The following is a 27643-nucleotide window of genomic DNA, read 5'->3' on the forward strand; positions in this document are numbered from 1 at the left end:
TCAATAAGTCTACATGGACCTCTACCTTTGTAATAATAGTGTTCAAATAGTGTTATGCTGAGCTTCCAACACCCTTCCTTTGTAGAGCACCATGGCTTTCTCTTGTTCCCATTACTGCTGGGCATTTGTACATGAATGTAGCCCAGAATGTCTGCTTCTAGGGCGGAACAGAAATATCCGTATATGATGAAAGATGCTTAAGCCTGTGCTTGACATTCATTATAGTTTCCTTCTGCCCCATTCATGAGCTTCCTGTGAAATGCTGTCACCATTTACACTTTAAGAACTCTGCAAAGGTCTTTTCATAACTAATATTACTGAAGCAGAACTCACTGATATTTATTTTTTTAGTGAACTGTTGTTCCAATATAGCAGAGGAAATTGGAACACTACAATCTGCCCTTTGATTTGACAATTTAATTTGTGACTGATGTTTGGCATCTTAGTATACCTTTTATCTTTTGTTTCACAAAGGTACAGAACTTGAGTCGCAGGTTCAAGCTGTGGAACTCTTTGCTGAAATAAACAACACAGACCAAACAGTTTATTGGCTTTAATTTGAGTCTGAATAAAAATTGATTTAGCTTATTTCTTCCAACATATTTGATTTGCTTCTGTCTTATTTTTAGCACATTTATTCAAAGGGGAAGGGATGGGAAAAATTATGGAGGAAAAACGATTAGATTTAGAGTATCTCGCAAAATCACTGCACCCGTTTTGTTATTGGCACCATGATTTGTTACAGTCATGTGTAACGTCCACTTCTGAGGAAATTATGATTGGTGTAGCCTGGTTGATTCATTTAAAACCAGTCACACCTAAATCACATTTTCTTTTTCTTTTTTTCTGACATTTGAGAAATTCGCTCGAAATTCACATTGGATGGAAACATAGCTAACCAACATCTGGTTAAGTTGAATGGCATGTTTCCTTTTCTTTCCCATTCGTAGGTTGACTAAAATAAATGGGCCTTTCTGTGGCTTTAACATGCTTGGCCTAACTTAACATAAACTTTCTGCTGTTTCATCAAAATGTTTTCTTTAAACATTTTTTGCTTTTCTACGGAAAAAAAAAAATCTGCTTTTGGAGGCTTGCTTATTGGAATAAAATAAGATATGTTCTAATGCCATCGCTGTGTCTGTTTGACACAGCACTGTCTAACTCCAAGACTGTCTCTCTTTAGCTCTGGTATGAGTTGTGAGTTCGACCTCCCGTTCATCTTTCCCCTTAGATGGACGGAAAGGCTTTGGCCCCAGGAGCCTAAAGGGCTATTTGCCTGTCGTAATTGCCTTTCAGCACCTTTCTATGGAGTGGTCAAGGCAGTCTGGCTGCGTGTCTTATTAAATGATGTCTGAATTAACGCATGCTCTTACATGCAGTTAGGCAGCGCAGTACAAGAAATTATAGAGAGAGACAGCTGTAAACTGGGTTTCTACCGATCACCATGTGAAGACTGAGTGAGACTATGCTCTAAAAATGTGCTTGTGTGTGTACGTACAAACATAATGATGAGTATGCACACGTGCTAATGTGTTTACCGCACAAGTTGCCGTTTCATTCATGAATGTTTATTTATTATGAAGGTGGTATCATGCTTATTATGGAGCGCGCAGTGTCTTGGGAGGCTCTAAAGAGGAGATCAATGGGGATTCAGTGTGGAGAATGACCTCCAGTGCACGGCAACAAGCCAGAGTGTTGACCAGGGGGAGATAAATACATACAATCAATGGAACATCACTCTTTTTACGTTCCTCCTCGCTCCCCTGTCTCACTTAGGGAGGAAAAAGAATAAATTAACTACCTTAACTGCATGATTCTCTCATCCTCCAGAAAATGAAGTGACTGATCGATTCTCCGAAGGCTTCCTCTGTTGCATGTTGACACTATTGTGTGGTCTTCATGCCCGCTAAACCTGAGGAGAAGAACGCTTGTTACTGTTTTCTTTCCTTTCATTTGCGTCAAGCATGCTGTTATAGGCTGGAAGCTAACTTACCACGTTCCAGCTTTAGCGTTTTTTCCTCCCTATTCCTTTTTTTTTTTAGTCTATTCAGAAAACACAGCGAGGAAAAGGCCTTTCAGAAGGTTTCAGCTCATTACTGATGTAGCCTAATGTACTCCCTGTTTTTGTTTTCGCTTATGTGGACTTCTTAAGATATGAAATGAGACAGGAAATGGGCCATGGTCTAAGAAAGAGACGAGGTTGGCCACTGAGGACAGAGAGTAATTGGGCAACAACAGAGAAGCACCAATTACTTAGTTGTGTCTACCCAGCTGGATAACAAAGGCAGGCGGTTTGAAAGAGTTGCCTCTGAGGCACTGGGATTGTTCGGTTTCAGCATGCCAGAAAGGCAGCACCGCTTCCTTGGCACACTTAAATTTTTCAGGCCAGGTACGGAAACAATATCAGAAAACTGCACTGAAGCAAACGGCGGGTTTCTTTACAAAAACATTATGAAACAAATGGGTAAAATAGTAGAGTTCAGGTAACGCTAGACTTTAGGACTGGTGCAGATGCAGACCCTTGGGACCGAACAGTGCTTTTAATGGAATATGTCTATTTTTTTTTAGCACAGATGGAAGAATTATTTGCAACACAAGATCTGAATAACTTGCGAACACAGTAAAAAGAACAGAACTTTGCTAGCCATTAGCCTCTAACCTTGCTAAAGTTGGCATCTATTACGAATACTAAACTAAAAGGCTATTATCTTCATTTATTAAAAAGAAATCACAGTGTGTGTTTTATTCACTTTAATTCTAAAATTTACTTAGACTGACCAAACCTGTATTGGGTACTTTGCATGGAACACTGATTTTTCGTGGTTACAGGTTAACTTACAGTTACTTCATAACAACATCATCTTAGCTAAATAAAATACCACAATAATTCTTATTAAGATGAAGTATGTCTCAAAAAACGAGCCAATGTCCACATCATCACATCTGGTGAACTAAAGCACTATTTAGAGCCCAGGACATAAACATAAGCTCTTTAGATTTGACACCCTGTTGTATTTATCTTGGACACTCTTATTTTGAAGCACTAGCAGAAGTACCATCATAGGATGCCACAGACAACAGAGAGGTTTAAGAAAGTACTGAAAACATTCCTCTCTAAAAACATTTTTGTGATTAGATAAATTTCTAATTTAGATGATTGTAATTCTTAATCCTTGTTTTGTATTGTAGCCCTTTGAGATAAAAAATAGAAAGTGCATAATACTTCTTAATATATTTTCATTGGGGAAAGCCCCTAAATGTTTGGTTTTAAGACGCATTTGTGAACAAAGTATTTGACAACTCTTCCAAACTCTAATTTCTTCTTTTTTTACACGAAAACCAATTTGGTAGACAGTCACAAGAAAACCAATACAGTGAAAAAAGTGCTGCCTGGCCTGCATTTGATCACCTTAGGTTAAAAATCTTAGACTGATTAGACCTGAACTAGATGATTGTACGATGAATGGACTTCCCTTTTCTTTTTTTTTTAAATACAGTTTTAGATTATTGAAACCTTTGTCCTATTTGTGAAAACCTGAAAAGGTAGCACATTTTTTGTGCTTTTCAGGAATATTTTTTTATTACTAGACAAGCTTAAAAAACACAATATATGGGGCATTCAATCCATTTCATAATGAAAAAAGCTGAAGAAGTTAGTTTTTTTCCCAGAAAATATTTCTAAGGCTTGTAGTGAGAGAAAATATTCTTTGATGCATACTCTTCTCTGCTAGCTGGTGGTTGCAGTGAGACTCCTAAAAGCAAAGGAGTGTGGGCCATGCTTGACAAACTAAGTGACAATGTCATTTTGAAAGGACCCTATGCGTCTTTTTTTCTGCAGTATGTTGTATTATGAAAAAAGGTTACAGACAAAATTTGAGAAAAACTATTCCATGGCATCCATCCACAATCTCTTCCTGTCCTTTGCAAAACAATGTGATCCCCCTCAGACGCCTCAACAATTTCCATCTATCTTTCTTTACAGTTTAGTTTACTATACAGCAGCTTCTTTTCATGCCGGTATTGCAGCTTGCCTCTGTCAGATGCACTGAGAACAAATTTTCCCTTGCAGACGCACAGACTTCTCATTTGATAATAACGGAACTACAGGTATATCTAAATCAGTATAACGTGTTGGATTGGAATTCAGTTTTAGGTCTATGTGTTGCTCCCACATTGCTGCAATACTTTGCCTTTGTAGTTTTGGTTATTTTGGACCGGACTTTTTGGATATGAAATGGAGCCGTCTCCCCTGGTGCTTTTTTTGCTAATCAGTTGATGCCTTCCAGTGGTATAACGGTTCCTACCTGTTGGGACAACAAACAATTTAAAGTGGTTTTCTATTATCTATTTAAAGTCTATTACAAAGAAACGTGAATCCAATAAACCATATCAACCGGCAGGAAGTAGCGGGGAGTAATTTTGCTTTGATCGGAGTTTCTTTTCTGTTAACTGGCCCAAACGGGGATCAGTACCAAAGTAATTTGAAAGAGGATTTACACTTTCGGAGTTTATAATGCTAATCGAATTTTACCTGAGATATGAGCTTTTTTATGACTATAGTATCACCATAATTCAAAAAACATTTAACTACAAAGCATAACACAATGATGTGCAATAGAGTCAAGTGCAACGGTGTAAAATGTTTATTACAGATATGAAATGGAAGCACAAAAGGAACAAATGATAAATAAAAGGTGCAATTTTGATGCATTTACACAGATCCAGCTGTTGTCGATACAGGATACCATAACTGGTTCCTTTTAATGAACTGAAAAAATATGTACCATTAGTTATTATTATCATCATCTTTGAGGTATGTGTCACAAGGCCGAACATTTAGGAATCAAAAAAATAAAAACATATTCTTCATATTTCTTCATATTTATTTATTTTTTTAATCTTACTATTACCAAAAACTTGAACTGCCGCCTTTTAGTCAAGGCTTTAAAAACACTGCAGTGTTTTTAAAGCCAGTAGGAATCCAGTAGGAATAAAAAAAAATAAAAACATATTCTTCATATTTCTTCATATTTGTTTTTTTTGTTTTTTTATCTTATTATTACAAAAACTTGAACAACTGCCTTTTAGTCAAGGCTTTAAAAACACTGTAGTTATGGTAAAAAAAAAAAAAAAAAAAAAAAAAAAAAACAATTGACAGTTTTATGGATTTTGTGCTGACCTTTTTCATAACCTTTGATATGTCCATGTTTTTCTTTTGTACGGAGTCTATGTTCCAGGCATGTAAATAAGTCACTCTTACATCTGATGCAGTGGCAGATAACATTTTATTGCTTTGAAGTATATCACAATTTTTAAAAGTTTCAAAGCCACCAGGATCCTCATGCTGATTCTGCAGTTTGAACTGCTTCCATTGACATCCCAGTGGGAAACTGTAACCAGATTTCTCTGGTTGACTAAAGCAAAGGCTAACCTCCTCACCTCTGTGAGATTGGTGCAAGCTGTTACGTGTTTACGATATCCAAAGTACAGGGTGGGTTCTTCCCATTGTTTAAAAGATGTGTGTTTAGGAATTTAGTGGAAAAAAAAACAAAAACATCTGGCCATTCTGAAGCTGCTAAATTAACCAACAATTTAACTTATTCTTGACTATTTCATTTGTGTTGAAAAAAAACTGCAACAAGTTAAAAGTAATTTTTTCTAGCTTTGGTGAAACAACCAAAATGCTCCAGGCTAGCTACCAAATTAGAAAATAGAGATAATTAACCAGTTACCTTGATCTTGTGGGGCTCCCAGTGGTGGAGAAGAGCGGAGAAAAGCAGACATTCCATTGGTATATGGTACCTTTACTTCAGTGCCATTGTAAAATAAAATAAAAAAAAACATGCTGTTTCTTGAAATGAGATATTTTTGTGTAGGTCTCCCACTATGTTTGCATGTTTACTTAAAATCGCATGAAATTGATTATTGTCTCTGAAGTGTTTTTACTCAGTGTAGCTGTCCCACAGAACTATCTGATGATTAGATGAGTAGTAGCATGAATTTTAGTATCGCTTGTATTTTTAATAAAAACGAGTTCTATAATTTCCCTTTGAATAGTACAGTAGCACAAGCTCCAGGATGAGTCACAATTTTACGCCAACTCATGGTTGTTATAACTTCTACATTCTTCAGTATACGCGTGTCTGAAGGAGATGTGGCAATGTCCGTTAATAAATATCTGCAATGTGACTGTCCTGCCAAAGTTTCATTTATTACAGAATATTTATTTGTTGCCATTTTGATCTTGCTGCATTATGCTGGTGAAGATTCTCAGTCATCCAGGTCATGGTCATTCCAAAAAAAGGTAAAAAACAAAAGCAACTGGACTTGTTTTCCGTAGTTGAAGACGTTTCGCTTCCTCTCCAGGAAGCTTTCTCAATTCAATTCAATTTGCTGCATAGACAAGTGCTTATTGCACATAATTGTGTTGCATGTCCTGCTCCTTATAGAATAACCAGTGTTTAATTAACAACCTAATATTAGCTGGTTGAAATAATACATAACATTTTGGAAAGAGGTCTTATTATTATTATTATTATTATTACTACTACTACTACTACTACTACTACTACTAATAATAATAATAATAATAATTATTATTATTATTATCATTATTATTATTATTATTATTATTATTATTATTATTATTCTCTTAGGTGTAGTAGAAAGATTTTGTACCTCAGTATGTGGATTGAAGAAATCCCCAGAGCGGTGGGAATATAACTGCTATGTAAACACACCCTGGTTTGAGCTGATTTTAGCAAGTTAAATCAACACTAAGCTAAAGTTTTTATATACACATGGGTACAACTCTCATTATTGCCAACATGAACTACACTTATACACAAGACCATGATGTAGTCTCTGTTTTCTCAGACAACCGCAGAGTTTTGTGAGCTTGTGTGCAGACTTCAGACATAATCAGATCTATTTTAGACATGTTTTCTCCAATATAATGATTGCCACTCAGTTTATACTGGAGAAGATTGAAGTTTTTTTGACACATGAAATAGTTATTTTTGTATTTCAATGCTCGTGTTGTAAACACTTAGATCTATTTTTCATTTGGATGTCGGTACTGTTGCTGATGATGAATTACACCTGGGTTATGATACTTTTCTCAAACATATAAGAGATTTATTGCTGATAATGTCACTTAATCTCTTTTTAAAACTAACTATTGCTTAGATTTGCTGATATCCTATCTGCTCAGGTAAGGCCATAAATACAGTATGTCCAATAATGGTCCTGCTGCTTGTAGCTTGCCAAAAGTACTTTTAAAATACTATTCCTTAATAATAGTGACGGATGGTGCACATTAGTCTCCATGCCACGACCGGGTGTTTTGCAACTCTTTTGCAAGATTTTTTTTTAACAGCTAAATTTGTGACTTTGACATACCTAAAGAGAAACCATGGCAGCCTTCTTTTGTCAGAGATTTTGATACTTTACAGTTCAAACAGTTGTAAAAAGTGTTTTGTGCATCTTATTCAAATGACACTAGAATCTCTAGAAATTTATTGGATTTCAAACTGTAGCTTTTTAAGGACTGGGTGGATCGTCATACCAGCAACCTATAGCAAACGTTGCATTCCCAAAATGGGTGCAGATGAAGAATATACTTCACCACTGATGCCATGAATCACATATTTAAGTAGCAAGAGTCCATTAGTTTTCAGTGCAGGCCTCTTATCATCAAAGGCTGATGGTTGATGCTGGAAGTAAAGATGGGGTGGGGGGGGGGGGGGGGGGATCCGCTATGAGCTCTTCAGGCAGACCAGCTTGCACCTGCTGACAACGCCACTGTGTGGGTGTTTAATAAGAGACACAGAGCCTGCTCTCTGAGTGGTGCGTTTTTCTCAGAGATTAATTAAACATTAATGACAGCACACTGACGTTATAATGAGCTTAACTTCCACGATGACGCCACCCGTTATGTTACCGCTCTGCAGTTTTCACCCTCTTCACAGTCGTAGTCCAGCTGCAATCACACTTCCTGACAGCCTACCCCAGCGGTGAACTTCCACATTAAACACATGTACAGATCCGTCAAACAAACTGTGTCAGCAGAGTGTCTCCCGCAGACATGTACCTCTGCCCTCCAGCTGCTGTAGGCACACCGACTGCAGAATATCGGCTGCAACTATTGAAGCATTACTCAGTTTGCCTGTTATTATTATTTTTTTTAAATAAGACTCTTTTTTTGGGCCTTTAATAGTTCTAAGGCGTTGCACCTCAAAAAGTTCTATTCAAACAAAACATTTTGTCGTTTGGAAAAAAAAAAAATCCAGTTTGACCTTTTGACATATAACCCCCCTTTTTTAGTTGTAGGTGTCAAAATACCATGTCTTGAATTTTCGATTCGCCATTGAACTGCAGCAATGTTCAAGGGACTGAAAAGAAAACATTGTAAACTGTGAAAAATACCTTTATATACATTGTTTAAATTAAGAAATAACAATAATGATTGAAATAGAAATGTTCAAAGTCCTAAAAAGTGTGAAATGTATGAATATATGATATAAACTGACGTAGACGAAGAAAGAAAACACAGATTTCTCTGAGCAAAAGGGACCAAACATTGGAAGGAAGTTGAAACACCTTGAATATTTAGTTTATCATGGGGTGACAAATAACACAGAAGTTTATTCTCCGGATAAATCAAGCTGCAGATGTAAAATTCAGTAGGATATGATCTTTTTCAAATGAGTAATCGTTCTCCCTCGGCACTCTACGGAAAGGCAAAATGCCTCTCTGCCGCTATTGTTTCCTTTGTCTGTTTGTGTTTTCTTCTTCCCCGGTTAAATTCCCCATTCTTTCTCCCTGTGTTTCTCACACATGAACGTCGACTCACAATGACAGGAATCTTAAAATTTCCTTTCTCTGTCTCGTACTTCTTTCCTTTTAACTCATTGTTTTCCCGTTTTTCCTCTCTGTCATTCGTATCTCGCGCCTAATCTGCGCTCCTTCTCCGCTCCCACTTCTTTCCCACATCACACAGGGTGATTTCATCAAGCAGCCTCAGATGTATATATTATAGAGGCCTGCCGCATGAATGCCTATGTAAAGTCAGAGTCAAAGCCGCTTGTCTTCGCATCACCCCTTTCTTCCAGTCGCAGTCCCCCAGCGCTGACTTATTCTTTGCTGTTTATGGAGTTGTTTCATCATGTCTTCTTACATGCATATTATAGAGACTTTGCCCTACGCAAGCAGCATGGCTCCGATGAAACATCTGAATAATTTATCACCTCCAGTTTGCCTTGCCACACTTTAGAAAGTTTTCCCAACAAAGTCACAAAATTATTCATGTTTTCTCTGCATCTTGAGGATGGGTGGGGCGAACGGGGCTAAAACGGCGACCGTACCAACTCGCACGCACTGTCGTTCCCCGCTTTGCATTTTTATCTCTTTTCTATGTTCACACCGACCCCACTGCGCTGGATTTTTACTTACTTTGTGTCTATAAAAGTTCTTGCATGTGGAAGTCGCACACGTGTTTTATTTTGGTTTTTCTGTTGTCTCACCCTTACCCATTGGGATGATATTGTACTTAGGGCTGCACATTCTACTTTAAAGAAGCGGCAGCCTTGAGTTAGTATAAAAATAAAGTAGTGGTGAATCTCTGTGGCAATGTTTGACTTGACCTGCTGAAAGAAAGTTAATAAAAGTATTGATATTAAAGTCTTTGCATAGCTCTTCTTAAAACCAGCTAAAACAGGGTAAATACTGTATGTTATATAAACATTCATTAAAGTTATAGTCCAATTGAATTGAATATATGATATGAGGTTTTATTTTTAACAAAAAGCAATATAAAGAATGTGAGCATACAGGTATTTATACATTTTAATACATTTTTACAAGGGCTGTGATCACAAACTTATTAGAAGATGATACATAGTTCTGCAAGTAAAAGTGAGGAATGCCTATTAAAGGCTTTTGGAAAAGTAAATTACCACAAAAAAAATGACTGTACACTTAAAAAAGCATCTTCTATAAAACTGATTAAAGCCAAGTGACATTTTTTTTGACAGTGGGATGAAGCCCCTACATTGCTGTGTTATACTACTTTCCATGAACATAATTACAGTCTTAGTCCGGGGGGTGTCTGGACTTTAACTAGGCCATTTCAGCAGCTTGATTCTTTTCTTTTCCAGTCTGTCTCTTGTACATTTGCCTGTGTGCTTGCGTTCATCGCCTTGTATATCCAGGAATGCTATTCTATTCGAGACAGCTGTGGCGATGGTCAACTCAATGACAAGAAGGTGGCCTGGACCTGTGAATGCAAAGAAACCATTATCATTATCGCTCTGCTCTCCTTGGTTCTCATCAAACATAGCATCGTGCGTTATGGCTACTTGAGTATTGTCTGTCCAAAGGACACCATTCCAGTAATTTAGCGTTTTATTCAGATGGGATTTTGTAAATGTGAATCGTGCTGCCATGTTATTTTAATAGAAATTATAGTTTAATAGTTTCATATTAGCTTTTCTAATTTTACTGTTAGACCATTTAAGTCTGAGATGTAGCTCCATGTGGGCGCTCCACCAGCTGATCACAAATTTGCTGAGCTTCCTGAGAAAATGGAACGTAGTCTTAGATGTTTTCCACTTGGGGAGGATTTTTCTCACTGTAAAACGGGAAACGTTAAATAGTTTGGAAATAGCATTTAACCTTTCCCAGAATGATGGGCAGCAACAGGTTCAGAACTGATGTTTTTCTTGTTTCTACTGTGTCAGCATATGCATGTATGCCCCAGACCAATAAACCTCCAAAACATCAGCCTTTATAAAGGTGGTCACACCTGCCGGTTATCAGTTAAGCTAAAGTTTTGATTGGGATCGTCTTCCTTGGCTGCTACTTTGCCTCAAATAAATTAGAATACCAGTAGTGTGTTTAGTTTTTCTAGGACTGGACTGAGAACAAAACCTACTTACATAGAAGTACAAATACACATAATATTTACACTACTGGTTGAAAACAGAGGAACACAAAACATGTTTTTTTTTTCACTTCTGGACATTTAAAATATAAAATTTAAAGATCTTTATTTTTAGAATGACTTATGGCCAATATCAAACTTAATCCAAACAACTTGCAATTAACTCAATCATAGCCTGCACTACAAATAAGTACATTTTGTGAAACTGTTACCTAAGTTCTTTAGCAGTCTCTGTGTGCAACTCTAACCCAGCTTAAAACTGACAACCAATGAGTTCATACTACGATCCAACTAAACCACAGTCTTTATGCAAACACCTGTCGTAGACTAAAACACTATTTTTGTGTAGTCAATCTACAGATAATAGACATGATCTTTACTTGACTCTCTGTCGGTTTACAGGAATGTAAGGGTTCACCTTTGAACTCTTAATGGCCGAAATCACAGAGTCCCATTTCCTGAGGAAGTCAAGCAGAGCACGTCTATTGTCTTTAGAACTCCATTCCCTTGTCCACCCACCCCCCCACCCCCACCTACACTCACATACACACCCTGTTTTCTTCTCTTCCCCTCTTGCTCACGCTTGTGGTCCATTCTCCTACTCGGCACCAGATTGCAATCAAGCAGCAGCAGCACGCGGGGAATGCTGGAAACAAGCTTAAGTGGAGAGAACAACAGCAGTTAATGGTTAAAGTGGAGGCCATCTTTCACCGGATTAGACTAACCGTTTCACTGATTACACTAACCCTTGTCACTTTTTGCTGCTTGCATCAGTCAATTTTGTTCATATCTACACTGTTGGCTGTTGGCGATTTCCTGTTGTCCATGACAGCACTCCCTCCTTAAATAACCAAGAATAAGTCAAGCTATACCAACGGTAATTTCTTCAAAGTTCATTCAAAACAAATATGCGTGCCGTTCTTCATGTTTTTTTCTTGGTCAGAAGCTTTTTACCCCCCCGAGGCATGCTAGTGTTCCCATTCTTTAAAACCTTCTGTTGGTGCAGTGACACTGAAGGCTACCTTAATGGAAAAGTTAGGAACAGATTGATATCTTATCTCAGTATGGACTGTGTATTCTTTCACAATGCGTGGCCACTTGGAAGACAAATGGCTGCTCACCTAGCACTTGAAGGAGCTCTTTTTAAACTTACAAACAAGTAAAGTGTGGCTTTGTGACAGCTCAGTGATTCTTATATTAATGGTGGTGAAAACTGGTGATAGCAGTCATTGTATTCTACTTGTGTTTCAGTCTAGTATATGTATGCCTTGTGAAAGAACCTATATAATTGAGCTTTTTCACATCTTGCCATATTACATTCACAAACTTCAAGGAAATGTATTAGTATTTCATGTGATAGCCTATCTATGGAGACAGTGTCATTCACACCAACAGGCCTAGCAAACGTGCAAAAAGCTGTTTGGCCCAAATTACACCAAAGTTCAATTTCTTGTGTTGCCACTGTTTTCAGTGATACTACATTATAAACAATAAGTAAATCACTCTCATATATGTCACCATATCTGAGAAGATTTTTGAGTTATATAGTTATTGATTTATTTGTATTCCCATTTAAAGATCATTTATTCTACTTTTAAAGGAAAGGCCAGGCATTTTACCCTTTTTTAAAACTATCATTGGTTTCCACCACCAAAATGCCCTCTTTAGATTCTGAGGCAAATCGCCAGGAGCTGTTGCTTGAATTTAATTGTAATTTTTTAAATTAATCAAGCTGACCAATGGTTTTAGGTATTTACTGATGAGTAACAGAGGTAACAAACTCAGCTAACACAAACATAAATATAAACAACTAAGCTCAAGCAATTTAGTTCTACTGATCCGAATGAAATGGGTTTTTGGCCAGAATAGTTCTGCAACTTATCATTGGACCAATTGAAGCTCTAAGAGCTCTAAGATTTTATCAGACTTTCCCCAAGACCCTCTTGTTGAAAAACATTCTCTCTTTCTTATCTGATATTGAGCTATCACTCAGAGGAATGAGGTCCCGAGGACTTGAGGGGGTAGATTGCCATCCTACTGGACTTCTTGTGTACTTGGCTCTCACTGACAAATAGCAGAAAAAAATCCCACCTTTGCACTAAAAGTCATCAGTTGCTCCGCTGTCCACGGGACACATACTTTGTGTCTATAAAAGTTCTTGCACGTGGAAGTCGCACACGTGTTTTGTTCGGGTTTTTCTGTTGCCTCACCCTTACCCTTTGGGATGATATTGTACTTAGGGCTGCACATTCTACTTTAAAGAAGCGGCAGCCTTGAGTTAGAATAAAAATAAAGTAGTGGTGAATCTCTGTGGCAATGTTTGACTTGACCTGCTGAAAGAAAGGTAATAAAAGTATTGATATTAAAGTCTTGTGCTTAGCTCTTCTCAAAACCAGCTAAAAAAGGGTATAAATACTGTATGCTATATAAACATCCATTAAAGTTATAGTCCAATTGAATTGAATATATTATATGAGGTTTTATTTTTAATAACAAGCAATATAAAGAATGTGAGCATACAGGTATTTATACATTTTAATATTTTTTTACAAAGGCTGTGATCACAAATTATTAGAAGATAATACATAGTTATGCAAGTAAAAGTGAGGAATGCCTATTAAAGGCTTTGGGAAAAGTAAATTACCACAAAAAAATGACTGTAAACTTAAAAAGCATCTTCTATAAAACTGATTAAAGCCAAGTGACATTTTTTTGACAGTAGGATAAAGCCTCTACATTGCTGTGTTATACTACTTTCCATGAACATAATTACAGTCTCAGTCCGGGGGGTGTCTGGACTTTAACTAGGCCATTTCAGCAGCTTGATTCTTTTCATTTCCAGTCTGTCTCTTGTACTTTTGCTGGTGTGCTTGCGTTCATCGCCTTGTATATCCAGGAATGCTATTCTATTCGAGACAGCTGTGGCGATGGTCAACTCAATGACAAGAAGGTGGCCTGGACCTGTGAATGCAAATAAACCGTTATCATTATCGCTCTGCTCTCCTTGGTTCTCATCAAACATAGCACCGTGCATTATGGCTACTTGAGTAATGTCTGTCCAAAGGACACCATTCCAGAAATTTTGCGTCTTATTCAGATGGGATTTTGTAAATGTGAATCGTGCTGCAATGTTATTTTAATAGAAATTATAGTTTAATAGTTTCATATTAGCTTTTCTAATTTTACTGTTAGACCATTTAAGTCTGAGATGTAGCTCCATGTTGGCGCTCCACTAGCTGATCACAAATTTGCTGAGCTTCCTGAAAAAATGGAACGTCGTCTTAGATGTTTTGGGGAGGATTTTTCTCACTGCAAATCGGGAAACGTTAAATAGTTTGGAAATAACATTTAACCTTTCCCAGAAAGATGGGCGGCAACAGGTTCAGAACTGATGTTTTCCACTTGGGGAGGAGTTTTTCTCACTGTAAAACGAGCATATCAGCTACTCTAGGGAGACATGTTTTTCACAGGATCAGGTAAAAATCATCTAAGGTCTTTTACCATCAAAACAATGACCCACTTTAAACACGGCAATTATGAGGCCAATTTAAAATCTGGCATCAAGATTTTCGTCAGAATCACATCATCAAGCATCAAATTAATTTACTTGCGTAATTAGGGCTCCAACGTTTCATAAAGATAATGATTCTGTTCTGAATACGATTTTTTCCAAAACAGATTATTAGCAAAAGGTTTTCAATTCAGAGACTCATTAAACTGTTCTAAAATGTAACCTTGACCTGAAAGGGGAAATTGTCACATTTTAGACGCCTTGCGAGTTTTAATTACAGATGGTCTTTGCTGCATGTTAAACGTTTCTTTGCGCAAGGCACTAAACCCAAGTTGCATACGAACAGACCTGCAATGCAAAGACATATATAATAGCTTATTCTTGTGTTAGTTTAGACCTAAAGCCAGTCATGATTTTGTGCAACGACTTCATACTTAATGTCTATATACACTTCCCGCCCAGTATGACTGAGTTTGGGCTTTTTTTGCACAGAAGAGTGAGCCAAAAACTTTAGTCATTCGTTGTATAAAGCTGGTAAAGACATACCACCAGCGCTATCTTCAGTGAAAGGTTGGTCTACAAAGTTTTGCCTCGGGGGCTTGATGAGAAATGCAACACTTCAGAGATTTTTACTTGTAAAAGTTTAGAGACTCATGTATAAATGTATCACCAGTTCAAAATTCTGCACTAGTTTATCCCATGAAATCGAACTGAAACACACTTAAGACTATGCCGCGACCGCCGTCGGTTTTAAGGGAAATGAATAACCTCCCGTACGCTGGATACGCATCCTGCCCATGACATGAGAAACCCTTGCCAGACAATTCACCTTTTTATACCATGTGTGCTCCACACCCCCCAGCCCACACCACCGCCGCTCCACCTGCGCTCCCTCCCCCGCCCATCCTTCTCTCTCCTCCGAATAGATTACGACACAGCCGCCGCGGCAGAGCCTGGACTCTGTTTCAGAGAGTCCGCTGCACCTGTTCTTTGCCTGTATTGTGTCCTTATCAATTGGATAGCCCCGACCAGACCTTCTGTGCGCTTTTGGCCCCCTGCGCCGCATTTCCTCTGCCCAACAGCAGATGCCAGAGCAAGTATAGGCCAAGCCAGGACAATAGGGTGGAAGGGAAGCCCACAGCACTGCAGGAAGCTAAAAACAATTATGCAAACAGGTAGAACGGCGTGCCAAATGAGCTGTGCTGCTCGGATGGTATTTTTGAAATGTAAAAAAAAACAAGAAAAAAAGAAAAGTGGGCTGTGAAGCTGAGAGAAATGTATCAATAGCCAGTGGGCTTGTTGTAAAACATTTTTGTTCCGGCACATTGAAAGAATTCAGCTGGATGTTCTCTGCAGAATGAACATACATTGCTGAAGTCTGGGAAAACACAGCCCATGGTTTCTTATAAAATCAAAAAAAAACAAAAAAAACAAAAGCAGAAAAGAAAAATGGTTTGTTCTTCGAACAGAGGAGCTTCCTCTGATTAGAAAAGAAGCATGTAATCGGGAAAGTTGCTGCAGGTGCCTTCGGCCTCAGCGGGGGGATGATGACACGAATATCCAACCATCAGGCAAGCCAACAGGCCTGAGCAGCCATGTTGGCTTGTATACGGGAAACATTAGCCGTGGAATGGTCCCGGTGCCTGGCAGCCATTTTAGAACAGGCCCATGTTGGTGGGGGTAGCTTTTTTTTTTCTTTTCTTTTTTTTTTCTTATCTTAAAGCATCACTACTTTGAAGTGCATTCTGTCTTATCAGCAGGCTTGAGCCACTCGCCACAAGCTCTGTGTGCACCGAGAGGCGCATTTCTGTTAAAGTGTGGGTACGACGGAGTAAAAAAAGGGGCCTGTGTTACTGGGTGTATGTTTGTGTGCTCTCTGCAGCCATAGGGGATGTGTGTTATCACCGTATGCAGCTCCTTTTTTAGCGAGGTTGTGTGTGCGCGCGCGTTCGCGACTATTATGCCTAGAAAGCTTTTGCCCCCACCTCCCGCCTCCCCCGTGCAAACTCCCAACTCCTAGTCAGAATATCACTTTGCTGCTACCTTGCTGTATCCATCCCTCCCCGTCGTTGATGTATGGAGAAAATCACTTACAAGCGAGCTATATTCGTCGTGCATATTAAGAGGCAGAACAGACACTTTAGCTCACTGCTGCAAACTTTTTGTCTTTTTTTCAAATCCCTCTCGTCTTTGCCTCTTTTTCTTCTCCTGCTGCCTGTCTATTGTTTTTTTTGTTTTTTTATCTGAAGGTGTCGGAAACTTGCCAGGGGAAACTTGCCCTCCCCCCCCCCTTCCCCCCCAATCCCCCTTTTGTGCCATGGATTTCACGAACCCTCTGTTTACCAAGCAAGAAGTCAACAAGAGCTTTCTGGGCAACAGAGCAGAGCCAGAGACAGGCAGGCTTACACACACGCACACACACAAACACACACTCACAGGTTCACACAACGTCAGCGTGCATGCGAGATGTGCTAGTTTCTCAAACTGACTGAACGACGGCATCAATGTGGCCCCTCCGATGTGGTGACAGATGACGTCTTCGGGAGCAAGTTTGCTGCCTGGATGCCGCCGTATCACCTTCCCCTGGGCTGACTCCAGAACATGGAAACACAATAAAACGGACTACAGTAACTGCCAATAAAATTATATTAAAACATTTGGTTTTCTATTTGTTTGAAACATAGTTTTTTCGTTCTCATTTATCTTAACATGAATGTGGGGATTTAAAGAAAACTAACTGAACTAGAAAAAATAAAGCCACCCCAGAGAATCAGCGTTTCAGTTATTAGGAGTTGTAGTTTCCTTGCCATGTGATAAATTATTATCAGTTTTATTCCAGCTGTTTGTATGATTGCAATATAATTTTTTTTTAGTATTAATACATGATCGATTCTTTCACAAAGATTAATGTCAAAATAATGAATGACATTGTTGGCTTGCTTTTTTGTAAATAATAATAATCCTGATTCAGTGCTTCCTTGTTTATCTTTTTCCTGGACAGAGCCATCGATAGAGCTGTTGCAGCCATTAACTTGTACTTTTTGCTTTTCAGTTCTGTAGAAGTAAAATGGATTAGGGCTTGTGTGCTGCTTCTCCAGACAGACTAATTAATGAAATGCTTCGTGCGATTCATTTTCTGCACTTCCTTTTTCCCACTCTTCCTCCAGAAAGTACCATTTCCTGTTTCTGGGTTGAGCTGTGCCTTTTTCTGATGGGAGCATTTAAGTTTTGACTGGCATTTCTTTTGTCCAGTTTCTTCTATTATTTTACAGTTACAAGAGCCCCTGTCTCATGGCCTCTGTGTTTAATCGTGTCTCTTATTGGGATAAAGGTTTGGACTTGGATAGCTTTGTGAAATGTATTTATTTCCTTTCCCATGGAAAGTACTCATCCTTCTGTGTGTCTGTGTTTGACTGTCACTTTATTCTTGGACAAAGCCATTCATGGAATGGTATTCTTTCTCTTTTCCCTTTACTTAGAAAGTACACCTGACCCACTCATTTGTCCACGCAGAGTATCCATAGAACAGGGCTCCTATATTTAGCCATGCCTCTTTTTTTAGATGAAGTCGTTGATTAAATTGCCGCTGCTATTACATTTATGTGTGCTTTTTCCCCATAGAAAACACTCCTGCTTCCACTAACTCTGTTTACTCTCTTTGTTTTCCGCATAGAAATTACTCCTGCCCTGTGTTTTTCTGGATCCTCCCTATCCTCTTAACCGTTGGCCAGTCACCACAAAGTAGCTTCTCATTCTGAGCCTGGTTTGGCTGGGGCTTTCTTCCTTTCATCTGTTGCCACAAGCATGCAAAAAATGAGTGATGCCCAAAAAAAAAAAAAAAACAGAGTTAGTGCAATAAATTGGTGTTCCTTAGATTTATCTATATATATATTTTTTTCCCACACACATACAATATACTTTGTACGATGCTCAAAAATTAAAGGAACAATTTGAAAACACATCAAAATAAATCCTGCTGGATATCTATCCTGACATGGAATGGGTAATGAGTTAGCAACAAAGGATGCCATGTCATTTGATGAAAATAAAGACGATCAACTCACAGAGGGCTTAGTCCAAAGTCACAGAGAAAGTAAAACTGATGTGCAGGATTGTCCAATTTGCTGAAAAGTCATCGCAGCAACTCCAAATGGTCCTCAGTGTTTTGCGTGGCCCCGGTGAGCCTATGCATGCCTTACAATGTCAGAGCACGCTCCTTATGAGATGATGGATGATGTCCTGACCAGAGTACCACTGAGCTCCTGGAGAGTGCAGTGTCTGATGTCATCAGATGGACCTAAACATGACGTCCCAGAGATGTTCTGTTGAAGTTAGGTCAGGGGAGCTTGGAGGACAGCCAATGGTGTCAATACCACAACTCTCCAGGAACTGCCTGTACACTTTTGCCACATGAAGCCGTGTCATAATCACGCCTGTAAGCCTGCCTCACTGCTCAGCTGCAATCAAGCTTATGGCGCGCCCCTTTTTCTTACCTTTTATAAGCTCTCCACAGACAGCTAGACAGCACCAGAGTATTGAAAACTTTTTGTAAGTAGATGTCCAGCCTTCCTTTTTGCCTTATTACAAGGTAAAAACCGCATTCATGTTTCTGGTATTTCCCTGCCGTGCCTTGTTAGACCTCAACCTTGATTTTCTCCATGACCTTACGGACCTTGCCTTGCCCCGGGTTTTCTCATCCTGTCTCTGTTCTTCAGTCTATATATATATATATATATATATATATATATATATATATATATATGTATATGTATGTATGTATATATATATATATATATATGTGCGTGTATATATATGTATATGTATATATATATATGTGCGTGTATATATATGTATATGTGCGTGTATATATATGTATATATATATATATATATATGTATATGTGTATATATATATATATATATATATATATATATATATATATATATATCCTACACTTATGTGTCAGCTTAGTATAGTTGGATTTAATGTATGTGGATAATTAATATTTGGATAGTGTTAGTTTATGAACAGTTTAACATTTGACCTGTCAAGTTCCTCGAGCTGACATTTGCTGTGAATTCGTGCTATATAAAAAAGCTAAACTGAAGTGATTACTGTTTGATGGATTAATCGATGAGCTGGAAAACTTGCAAAGTTCGATGTTAGACTGTGCTTCATATTTTATTCAAATGTTGATTCCCTTTGCCGTATCGCATTAAATGTTGTAATTAATCGTGTAAAATCTTATTTCACGGCCATATTGATCTCTTACTTATTGGCCAGCCCTTAAGAGTAATTTGATTGCTGCTGTTTCTGGTTCTGAGGGCAGAAGGCCAGCGCAGCACCAACGCATCAAGACTACAGCGTATTAAAGTTTTTCCAAAGTGTAGGGATATTTATTTTATTTTTTTCCACTTCTTGACGTGATCTGCAGCCATATGTTGTTTACAGATACGATACAAAATCTTTTTTTTTCTTTTCTGAAACGGCGGGGTTTTTATTTTGCGCGGCACCCTTTTTGGCAAAGAGGACAGTGTTTACGTTAAGCCGAGGCTGTTAGAAGGCATTTACCCGAGGCCTCCTACGCTTAAATGCAGGCAGATATGTCAGCCCTCATGAGTATAACCTATTCTTCTTCTCCATAAATGTTTCATGAACCTGTTATGTCATGCTCCTGTAGCTTCCCCACAGCCTTAAGAGACACGAGCGATGAATTCATCACGCTGAAAAATAAAGTGCTGCAAAAGTGCAAGGGAAGGGGTGGCAGAATAAAGGCGCACGACATGAAAGGTAGTCTTGATGAGCGTAGAAGTTGATTTTGGTGGAGTAAAGAATGTGTCGGGAAGAAAGAGAAAAAGTTTTGAGTGAGCAACAAAAAAAAAAAAAATGAAACGGGAAAAAAAAATGGCAGGAGAAGAGGAAAGGAAGGAGGAGAGACAGAGATAGGCTGGCAGAGAGAAGTGCTGAGGACCCTCGTCTGTGAGCTCTCAGACTTTTTGTCTTACCTCGCCGGTGAGCTGCCAGCCGCTTTGTTTTCTGGCCTGTACTCAAATGACAGCAGACGTCAACTTCAGACACCCACACACGCACTCACACACACACACACACACACACACACACCATTACTCGCCTATTGTTGTGGCAGGGCCCCTAATGGAGCTTCCCATTTGAGTCCGGATAGTCACACACAGCCCCTGCTTCATAAGTACACTTGCTCAGACAAACACGGGGGCAGATTGACAGCCGGGCCGCGGCTGCTGCGAATGATTGATGGCAGCGTTTCCACGGAGAACGCGGCAGGCAGGGGCAGCAGAGATTTCAGGATCGCGCGCGAAGCGGCGCAGGCTCGGGGTTCAGAAAACACTCCGTCGAGCTGTGGAGAACAGAACGTAACAGGATGTTACAACGGCTGCCAGTCAGGCAGGCAGACGGAAAGGGAAACGCGGCATCTTTAATGGCGCTGAAGAAAAATAATCCGCTGAAAGAGGACGCTTTTTGGTGCACCGTTAAATGATATAAACACCCGCTCTTTCTTAGCACCGCACAAAGTCACACTTCACTCTCCACTCTCACACCTTCCCATCACAACCCCCAAAGGAACACAGGTGCAAAAAAGATTTGGAAAAAAAAAAAAAAAAGATGTTAAAAAAATCACTACAGGAAAAAAAAGAAACCTATTATGTGAACACCCCCAAAGCATGCCTTACAGAAATCCAATCCCTTTAGATTCAGCTGATGTTGTTACCTCTAATTAAACCCCACCAGCATCCAGTAATGCCGATGCCATACGCGGAAAGCTTGTATTGACCCGTTACGTGCGGCTTTATGGCAAGCTGTAATGAGCTGTAATGGTGGAATTTCTACAATTATGCCCCTTTTTTTCTCCAGATAAACCCCACTGAGACTTGACAACTCTGTAAGCCTTCAGTGGCCATGACCGACACTACCGGGCAGGTGAAGAGAAAAACAAGTCCTGTTCTTTCTGCTTTTGCTCAAAATTGACTTTTGGCTGCAAGCGAGCGAGTTAAGGCTTTTCTTCTGGAAACGGTAGCTTAAGTTTTTGAGGATTCATTAACGGACTTCAATTACCCATCCATGTTTAGGGTTTTTTTTTCTCTTTTTTTCCAGACTAATTACATCTGGAGGTTATCCTGCACTTGCACAAAGCGAAACCTTGAGAATTTGTATTCCGCGGGCCTTGTAACTGGGAGAACTCCTGCTGGTTTTTCTCCTGCTGACTTTCGCGTTGCCATTAAATGCACTTCAGAGGATCCGCGTTTCATGGCCATAGTTTTAAAACGTATGTAGAATCAGCGATTCATTTTACATAATACCATTTGATGTCATAAAATATGAAAAAGAACCAGAGGCACAAGTAAAGTTATGGTTTCCTGATTAGAAAGATGCTGAACTTGTAAGTTTAGACTTGCCTTGCATTCAAAATTGTGGAGTAATTATGATTTAGCAACGATGATGACAATATTTCTATTTATTTTTTATGCATGCAAACATTATGGTGGGTGTGGCTGCCTTGCAGTGTCACAGCAATTTGCTCTGTAGAAGGGGAATAAGGGAACGTTCTCCTTGTTGTATTATTGACTTTATAAAACTAAAGGTCCGATACGCTGCATCTGATTTATGTGAGTACCTTTAGCGAGTGGCAGTTACACCCGATTTTAGGAAATACATCACTGGTGCTGCAATTAGTGGCAACCCTAACAATTCTTATACAGCGAGAGCAATTGGAACTATTTTTTTTCAATCTATACTTTAGTTTTCTGTTTGCGTCTAGGAAGCTTTGATTAATATTTTAGGACTTTTTGCTTCTCTGGGGTGTAATTATCACATGATGCGGAGAGATATTTTTATATGTGTGTACTTGTACTTGCAGCTGAGTGAGAACATATTTTTCGTATTTACCTTTTTCTGTACTCACTTTTTTGGGCTAGTGGGTTAGGTTTAGAACTAAGGTGTCAATTAGGTTTAGGTCAGTGTAAGGGTTCATAATTATTAAAGTGTATATGCTAATTTTCAGCTGAAAGATAGAAGTCTTGTATAAGGATGCTTTAATTATTGTTCATATTAAGAAAGTTGTATGTATAACCAAAGGATTTTTGATTTCTACTTTGCTTCTTTAATGTTAATCTGAGCACTGAGGAACTTTTTGCTAATTATTTAGGACTTTAGGGAGAAAAATTAATAAATTATTTATAACATGTTCTTCTTTATAGTAATTGACTTCCTGTTTTCCTGGGATATAAATATTATGTGAAACAGAAACCCATTTCTGTTCCCCAGTTTTCTAAAAAGGCAAAGACAAGGAAACGTGTCATTCCTCTACGTGTGTGTATACAGCTGAAGGTAGAAATTCCCATATCCGCTCGCTTTATTATTTTGTGCATTTTCAAATGTATACTTAACTTTTTTGAGTTGATCCAAGTATTGAAGAACCTTAGGCGGTAAATCATGACAGGCCACTCCTTAAAAAAAAAAACAAGAAAACCTACTCTCATCTGCTCATGTATATTCATCTAAGTAGCTGACAGAAGGAACGAAGCCTTTTTTGACAGGGATATTAAGAGTAAATTAAGTGTAATATAAATATTTTTGGTGTGTGGAAGTTAGTCAGATACTTACGGAACTTGTAATTCACGACTGCCGTTTTCTCTGAAGTATAGCTAAACCATGACATGGAGGCCCATTTCTCTCTGCCACTCTTCAACATTGGAAAGAAATGGAAACATACGACTGAAGTAAGGCAGTTTGTTGAAGTCAGGAAATGGCCACAAGTAGAAACGTTTCAAACAAATGCAACAGGAAACAGGCTTAAATCGGAGGCTACTGGACTTTCGCACAGTTTTTCTGAAAACATTTCCGCACCTAGCCAGGAGTCTTTGTCAGTTCCGGTGGAATCGAAAAGAACTCCTGGATGGGCGTGGAAAGGTTTTCAGAAAAACTGAGCGAATGTCCAGTAGCCTCCGATTTAAGCCTGTTTGCCGTTACGATAACCCGGATGACTGAGAATTTGCACAGGCATTTCAAACAAACAAGGCTGCCATCGATCTCTGAATTGGGCGAAGGTAGAGGAGATAAAAAAAAAACCTCAATATTGGAGAACTGCAGCAAATTTTTCAGAGGGTGAGATGAATTTATTCCAGGCTTTTCCAAGGGTTCCAGAAGTTAGGAGGGTTTTATATTCAGCACCCACTGCTGTTTCCATCACTAAACACGTGGACGTGACAGATAGATTCCACCTGTGCTCAACATTACTCAGGAAGTGTTAAAGACTCTGATACAAATAAAAGCAGCAGAAAGCCAGGTATCAACAGTACGCCAAGTAGGAGCTCTAACACTTGACAAACATGCACTATTTCACGCTTTGGTTCCTCTCCTAAATCCATCCATTCTTTATAACTGTCCCCTAAACAGGGTCAGTGTGAATAATTAAGTCCTTTTACGATGAAATATTGACAACAAAGAGTGTGCCATATGCATTTGAGTAGTCTCCCTGCCTCTTGCGATGTCCCCGCGTCATGAATCATGCATGACACCGAAAGAATGTTTTTTTTTTTCCGCCAACTTAGGCTGCGAGAACCACCGCTGTGAACTGCTCCCTCAGGGAAGACCGCTAATCCTTCGCAGGGAAGGCCAATCATTGCCCTTATTTAGCAGTTGGTGATTTACTTTGAAATAATTACGGCTTTGAAAGCGTGAGTTTGCGCAGGCCACAGACAGACACAGGCTCAAGCATTTTACGTTTTTTTTTTCTTGTTGTTGTTTGATTGAGTTTTTAGAATTGCACTGAAATCTACAGAATAACGATGGGAGTGTTTAAAAGTCATCAGAAACGTGAGCTACTTGCTGTCATGAAGTCTTTGCTGTGTAAATGAATGCGTTTGTATCCGTGCCACACTAATGCAACTCCTTGTCTGATCGGTCTTTTAAAAATGTTGTTTGATCTGTCACCTGTTTCTCTTAGCGTCCTGACTCATTTATATTATGATGCGAATAATGCAGGTTGGATGCAAGTTTGCGCCTCACATTCCGGATCATTTTACAAGGTTTCTAATTTCATCTATCTTTCCACCTTTCAGACTACCGTCCCCCGCCCATGCTTCCACCGAACCGCGGAGGGGCCGGGGGAGGCGGCGGAGGCTCCTCCTCCTCTTCGACCAGCCGCGCCACCACCACCCGATCCCCTCCCTACTACACCACCCCGAGGCCTCTCCTCACCACCTCCCCCGGCCAGCGTTACCGGACCACCACCACGGTCCGCCAGCCCATGCTGGTCCCCGCCGGAGGGTCGTCGTCCGGCTCCAATCACATCCCCGACACCAAACAGAAAGGGGGGCCACCCCCTCGGGTGCAAGTCCCGCCGGCGGCCCCTCAGCCCCCGGCTCTGCCCCCGCAGGACTTCTGCAGTCCGAGGGTGACCGCGGACATATCGTGGCCACGGACGCAGCAGGGCCAGACAGCCAAGCAGCCCTGCCCTGTGGGGACCCTGGGTGAGTGAGGTGGCAGGGCATGAAGGCACGATGAGTTAGAAACTGTTGGTGTGTACCGCGGGTGCACAGTGAGTTGTGTTGTTCTGTATTTGCAGCTGCAGGTCCGATTATTCAGGAGCCAAGCTAATCCAAAAGTTGCAATCATGTTGGGGATTACACACTAGCAAATATCAGAAACCATTTTTTTCAAATAGGAAACTACAAAAACCTGTTAACTCTACTGCTATTTGCTGTAGGATTCAAGATCTACTCCCCAGAAGTGCATTCTGGCCACACACTACAAACAGACATCTTAGAGTCCTAAGGGTCCACAATGGGTTTGGGCTACACATTTACAGAACATATTAAAACATGTTATAGAACCCCACTGAGCTAAATGTTTTACGTAAGAAGAAATCAGAGTCTGCATTCGGTCTCATACGTTTTAAACGTTCTCGCAGTTTGTCACAACCACAAACTTAATTGATTGTTATTGGCATTTTTTATGTGGCACAAAGTAGTGCGTGACTGTGAAGCTAAAGAACTGGTTTTCAAGTTCTTTAGTGCAAATAAATAGCTCATAACTTTTGGGCGCGTATTGCATTAAGCCTCCCTTCAGTCAATGCTTTGTGAAAATCCATGTTGTTGCGATCACAGCTGCACATCTCCAGCAGTTTTGCACGCATAGACTGAAACATTAGTCTATTGCTCTCTGCGGAAACAGCTTAAGCTCATTCAACCTGGATGGAGAGTGTCTGTGAACATAATTATGTCAGTCTTGCTTCAGATTTTCAATTGGATTCAGGTCTGGACTTTAGTAGCAAACATGTACTTTGATCTCAGCCATTCTGTTGCAGCTCTGGTTGTATGTTCGAGTGATCATGCTCCTCGAAGGTAAACCTCGGTTCCAGTCTCAGGTCTTTTGAAGCCTGTAACTGACTTTCTTCCAGGATTGACCTGTATTTAGCTCCATCAACTCTGAACAGCTTGTTGCTGAAGAGAAGCATCCCCACAACATGATACTGCCACCACCGTTTTTCATGGGGATGGTGCATTCAAGGCTCAGTTAGTTTTTCGCCACACATAAAGTTTTGCACATCAGCTGAAGGTTTAATTTGGCGTCATCTGACCAGAGCATCTACACTGCAAAAACGGAACTAGAAATAAGTAAAATGTTCTTAAAATCTGTGTATTTGTCCTTGATTTGAGCAGGTAAATAAGATGATTTGCCAATGGAATAAGAATTTTGCACTTAAAATAGGAACAATTCATCTCAATCATCTTATTTCAAGTGCAGGATGTCTAATTATCTTATTTTAGGGGTCAAAATACTCATTCCATTGGCAGATAATCTTATTAATCTGCTCAAATCAAGGATAAATACACTAATTTTAAGAACATTTTACTTATTTTTAGATCCGTTTTTGCAGTGTAGTTCCACGTGTTTGACGCGTCACCTGGATCGACCTGTGGGAAAATGTAAAATGGGATGTCTTGTGATTTTTATTTTGTTTCCTGCAGCACTCTTCTACAAAGGCCAGGTGTGTGGATTGCCTGGCTAATAGATGTTGGGTCAACAGATATCTCCACCCGAGACGTTGACCACTTGTTTGCTTATCTGATTAATGCTCTCCTGGCTGAGCCTGTTTGTTTAAGTGGACTCCTAATTAGGTGACTTCTGAAGGCAAATTATTTCACTCTTTTTATTTAGGGGTATCAATGCAGTTGCACACATTTCCTTTTTTTCTATAGAAAAAAAAAACATTTTTCAACATCTTTTGCTTTTACGGTGCAGTTATACACTACACCGTATTGGTCTTCTGCACAAAGTATATACACTTTCTTGCAAGGCTGTTCCCCATCCTCACACAGCCGAGCATTGCAAATCCCAAAATGCCAAGCAGCTTTCCTGTCTCCTGCAGAATGTCACGGTTGTCTCACCCTGTTTGCGCCCCTTGTCTTACAGGCGTTGCCACATACGTGTGCATGCCCCGTTTGGGCTACTGGGATCCCCAAGGCCCTGACCTCAGCAACTGCACGTCACCCTGGGTCAACCACATCATGCAGAAAGTAAGTCCGAACGCCGCCGCTGGCCGCCGTGCCTCCCGGTGAACCCTCAGCCATGTGAGTGTTTGTGTTATGACCGATGCCCCGGAGCCGTTTCTCCCACCCATGCAGAAGCATCGGCCGCGGGGGAAAGACTTAGGCCGTGTATTCCTTTGTCATTCTTTGACCCCAACTTTTGTTTGAGATCTGTGAGATCAAATAGCTGAAGGGAAGAGGAAACGTCTAATAAGGTCATGAATTCTCAATGGTAATTTATCGGAAGAGACAAATGAGATAATTGTATCAATTCAGTGTGGCATGAAAGACATTACTGTTTAAAAACTTGCAAAAGAGATAGAACATTTCAGATTTTTCTAAAGTTTGTTTTGCGTGACAAATAGCCTGAAAATGACAAATACAATCTAAGCAAAAACAATTTTCATGTGTTGTATTTTGCTAGACGATACCAGTTTAGCGCCATGTCTTATTATTAATCCCCTTGTGTAACTATTGAATAATGTATTCATAAAAAAGGATACAGAAAAACAAGAGTGACATGGTCTTCAGTGGCTAGAAAACAGATCAGGTTTACTGGTGTGGAGTTTGGAAAAGAGCTGTGGTCTCCTTCCATTTGTCTCGGTACTAAATAAAGAACCTGAA

At 39.6% G+C, this 27643-nt stretch overlaps 1 protein-coding gene across 9 annotated transcripts in view; it reads left to right on the forward strand.

The window, feature by feature from the left end:
• adgrl3.1 (adhesion G protein-coupled receptor L3.1) overlaps positions 1-27643 on the forward strand; it is a 227728-nt gene that overhangs the window by 124794 nt on the left and 75291 nt on the right. For all 9 annotated transcript variants that reach the window (XM_012851254.3, XM_021309872.2, XM_021309874.2 and 6 more), the window contains exons 8-9: positions 24548-24958; positions 26904-27007. In XM_012851254.3, the coding sequence (XP_012706708.2) occupies positions 24548-24958; positions 26904-27007 (515 nt within the window). The remainder of the gene's footprint in view (positions 1-24547; positions 24959-26903; positions 27008-27643) is intronic.

The sequence above is a fragment of the Fundulus heteroclitus genome, chromosome 5 (assembly GCF_011125445.2).
Source record: "Fundulus heteroclitus isolate FHET01 chromosome 5, MU-UCD_Fhet_4.1, whole genome shotgun sequence".
Taxonomy (NCBI): domain Eukaryota; kingdom Metazoa; phylum Chordata; class Actinopteri; order Cyprinodontiformes; family Fundulidae; genus Fundulus; species Fundulus heteroclitus.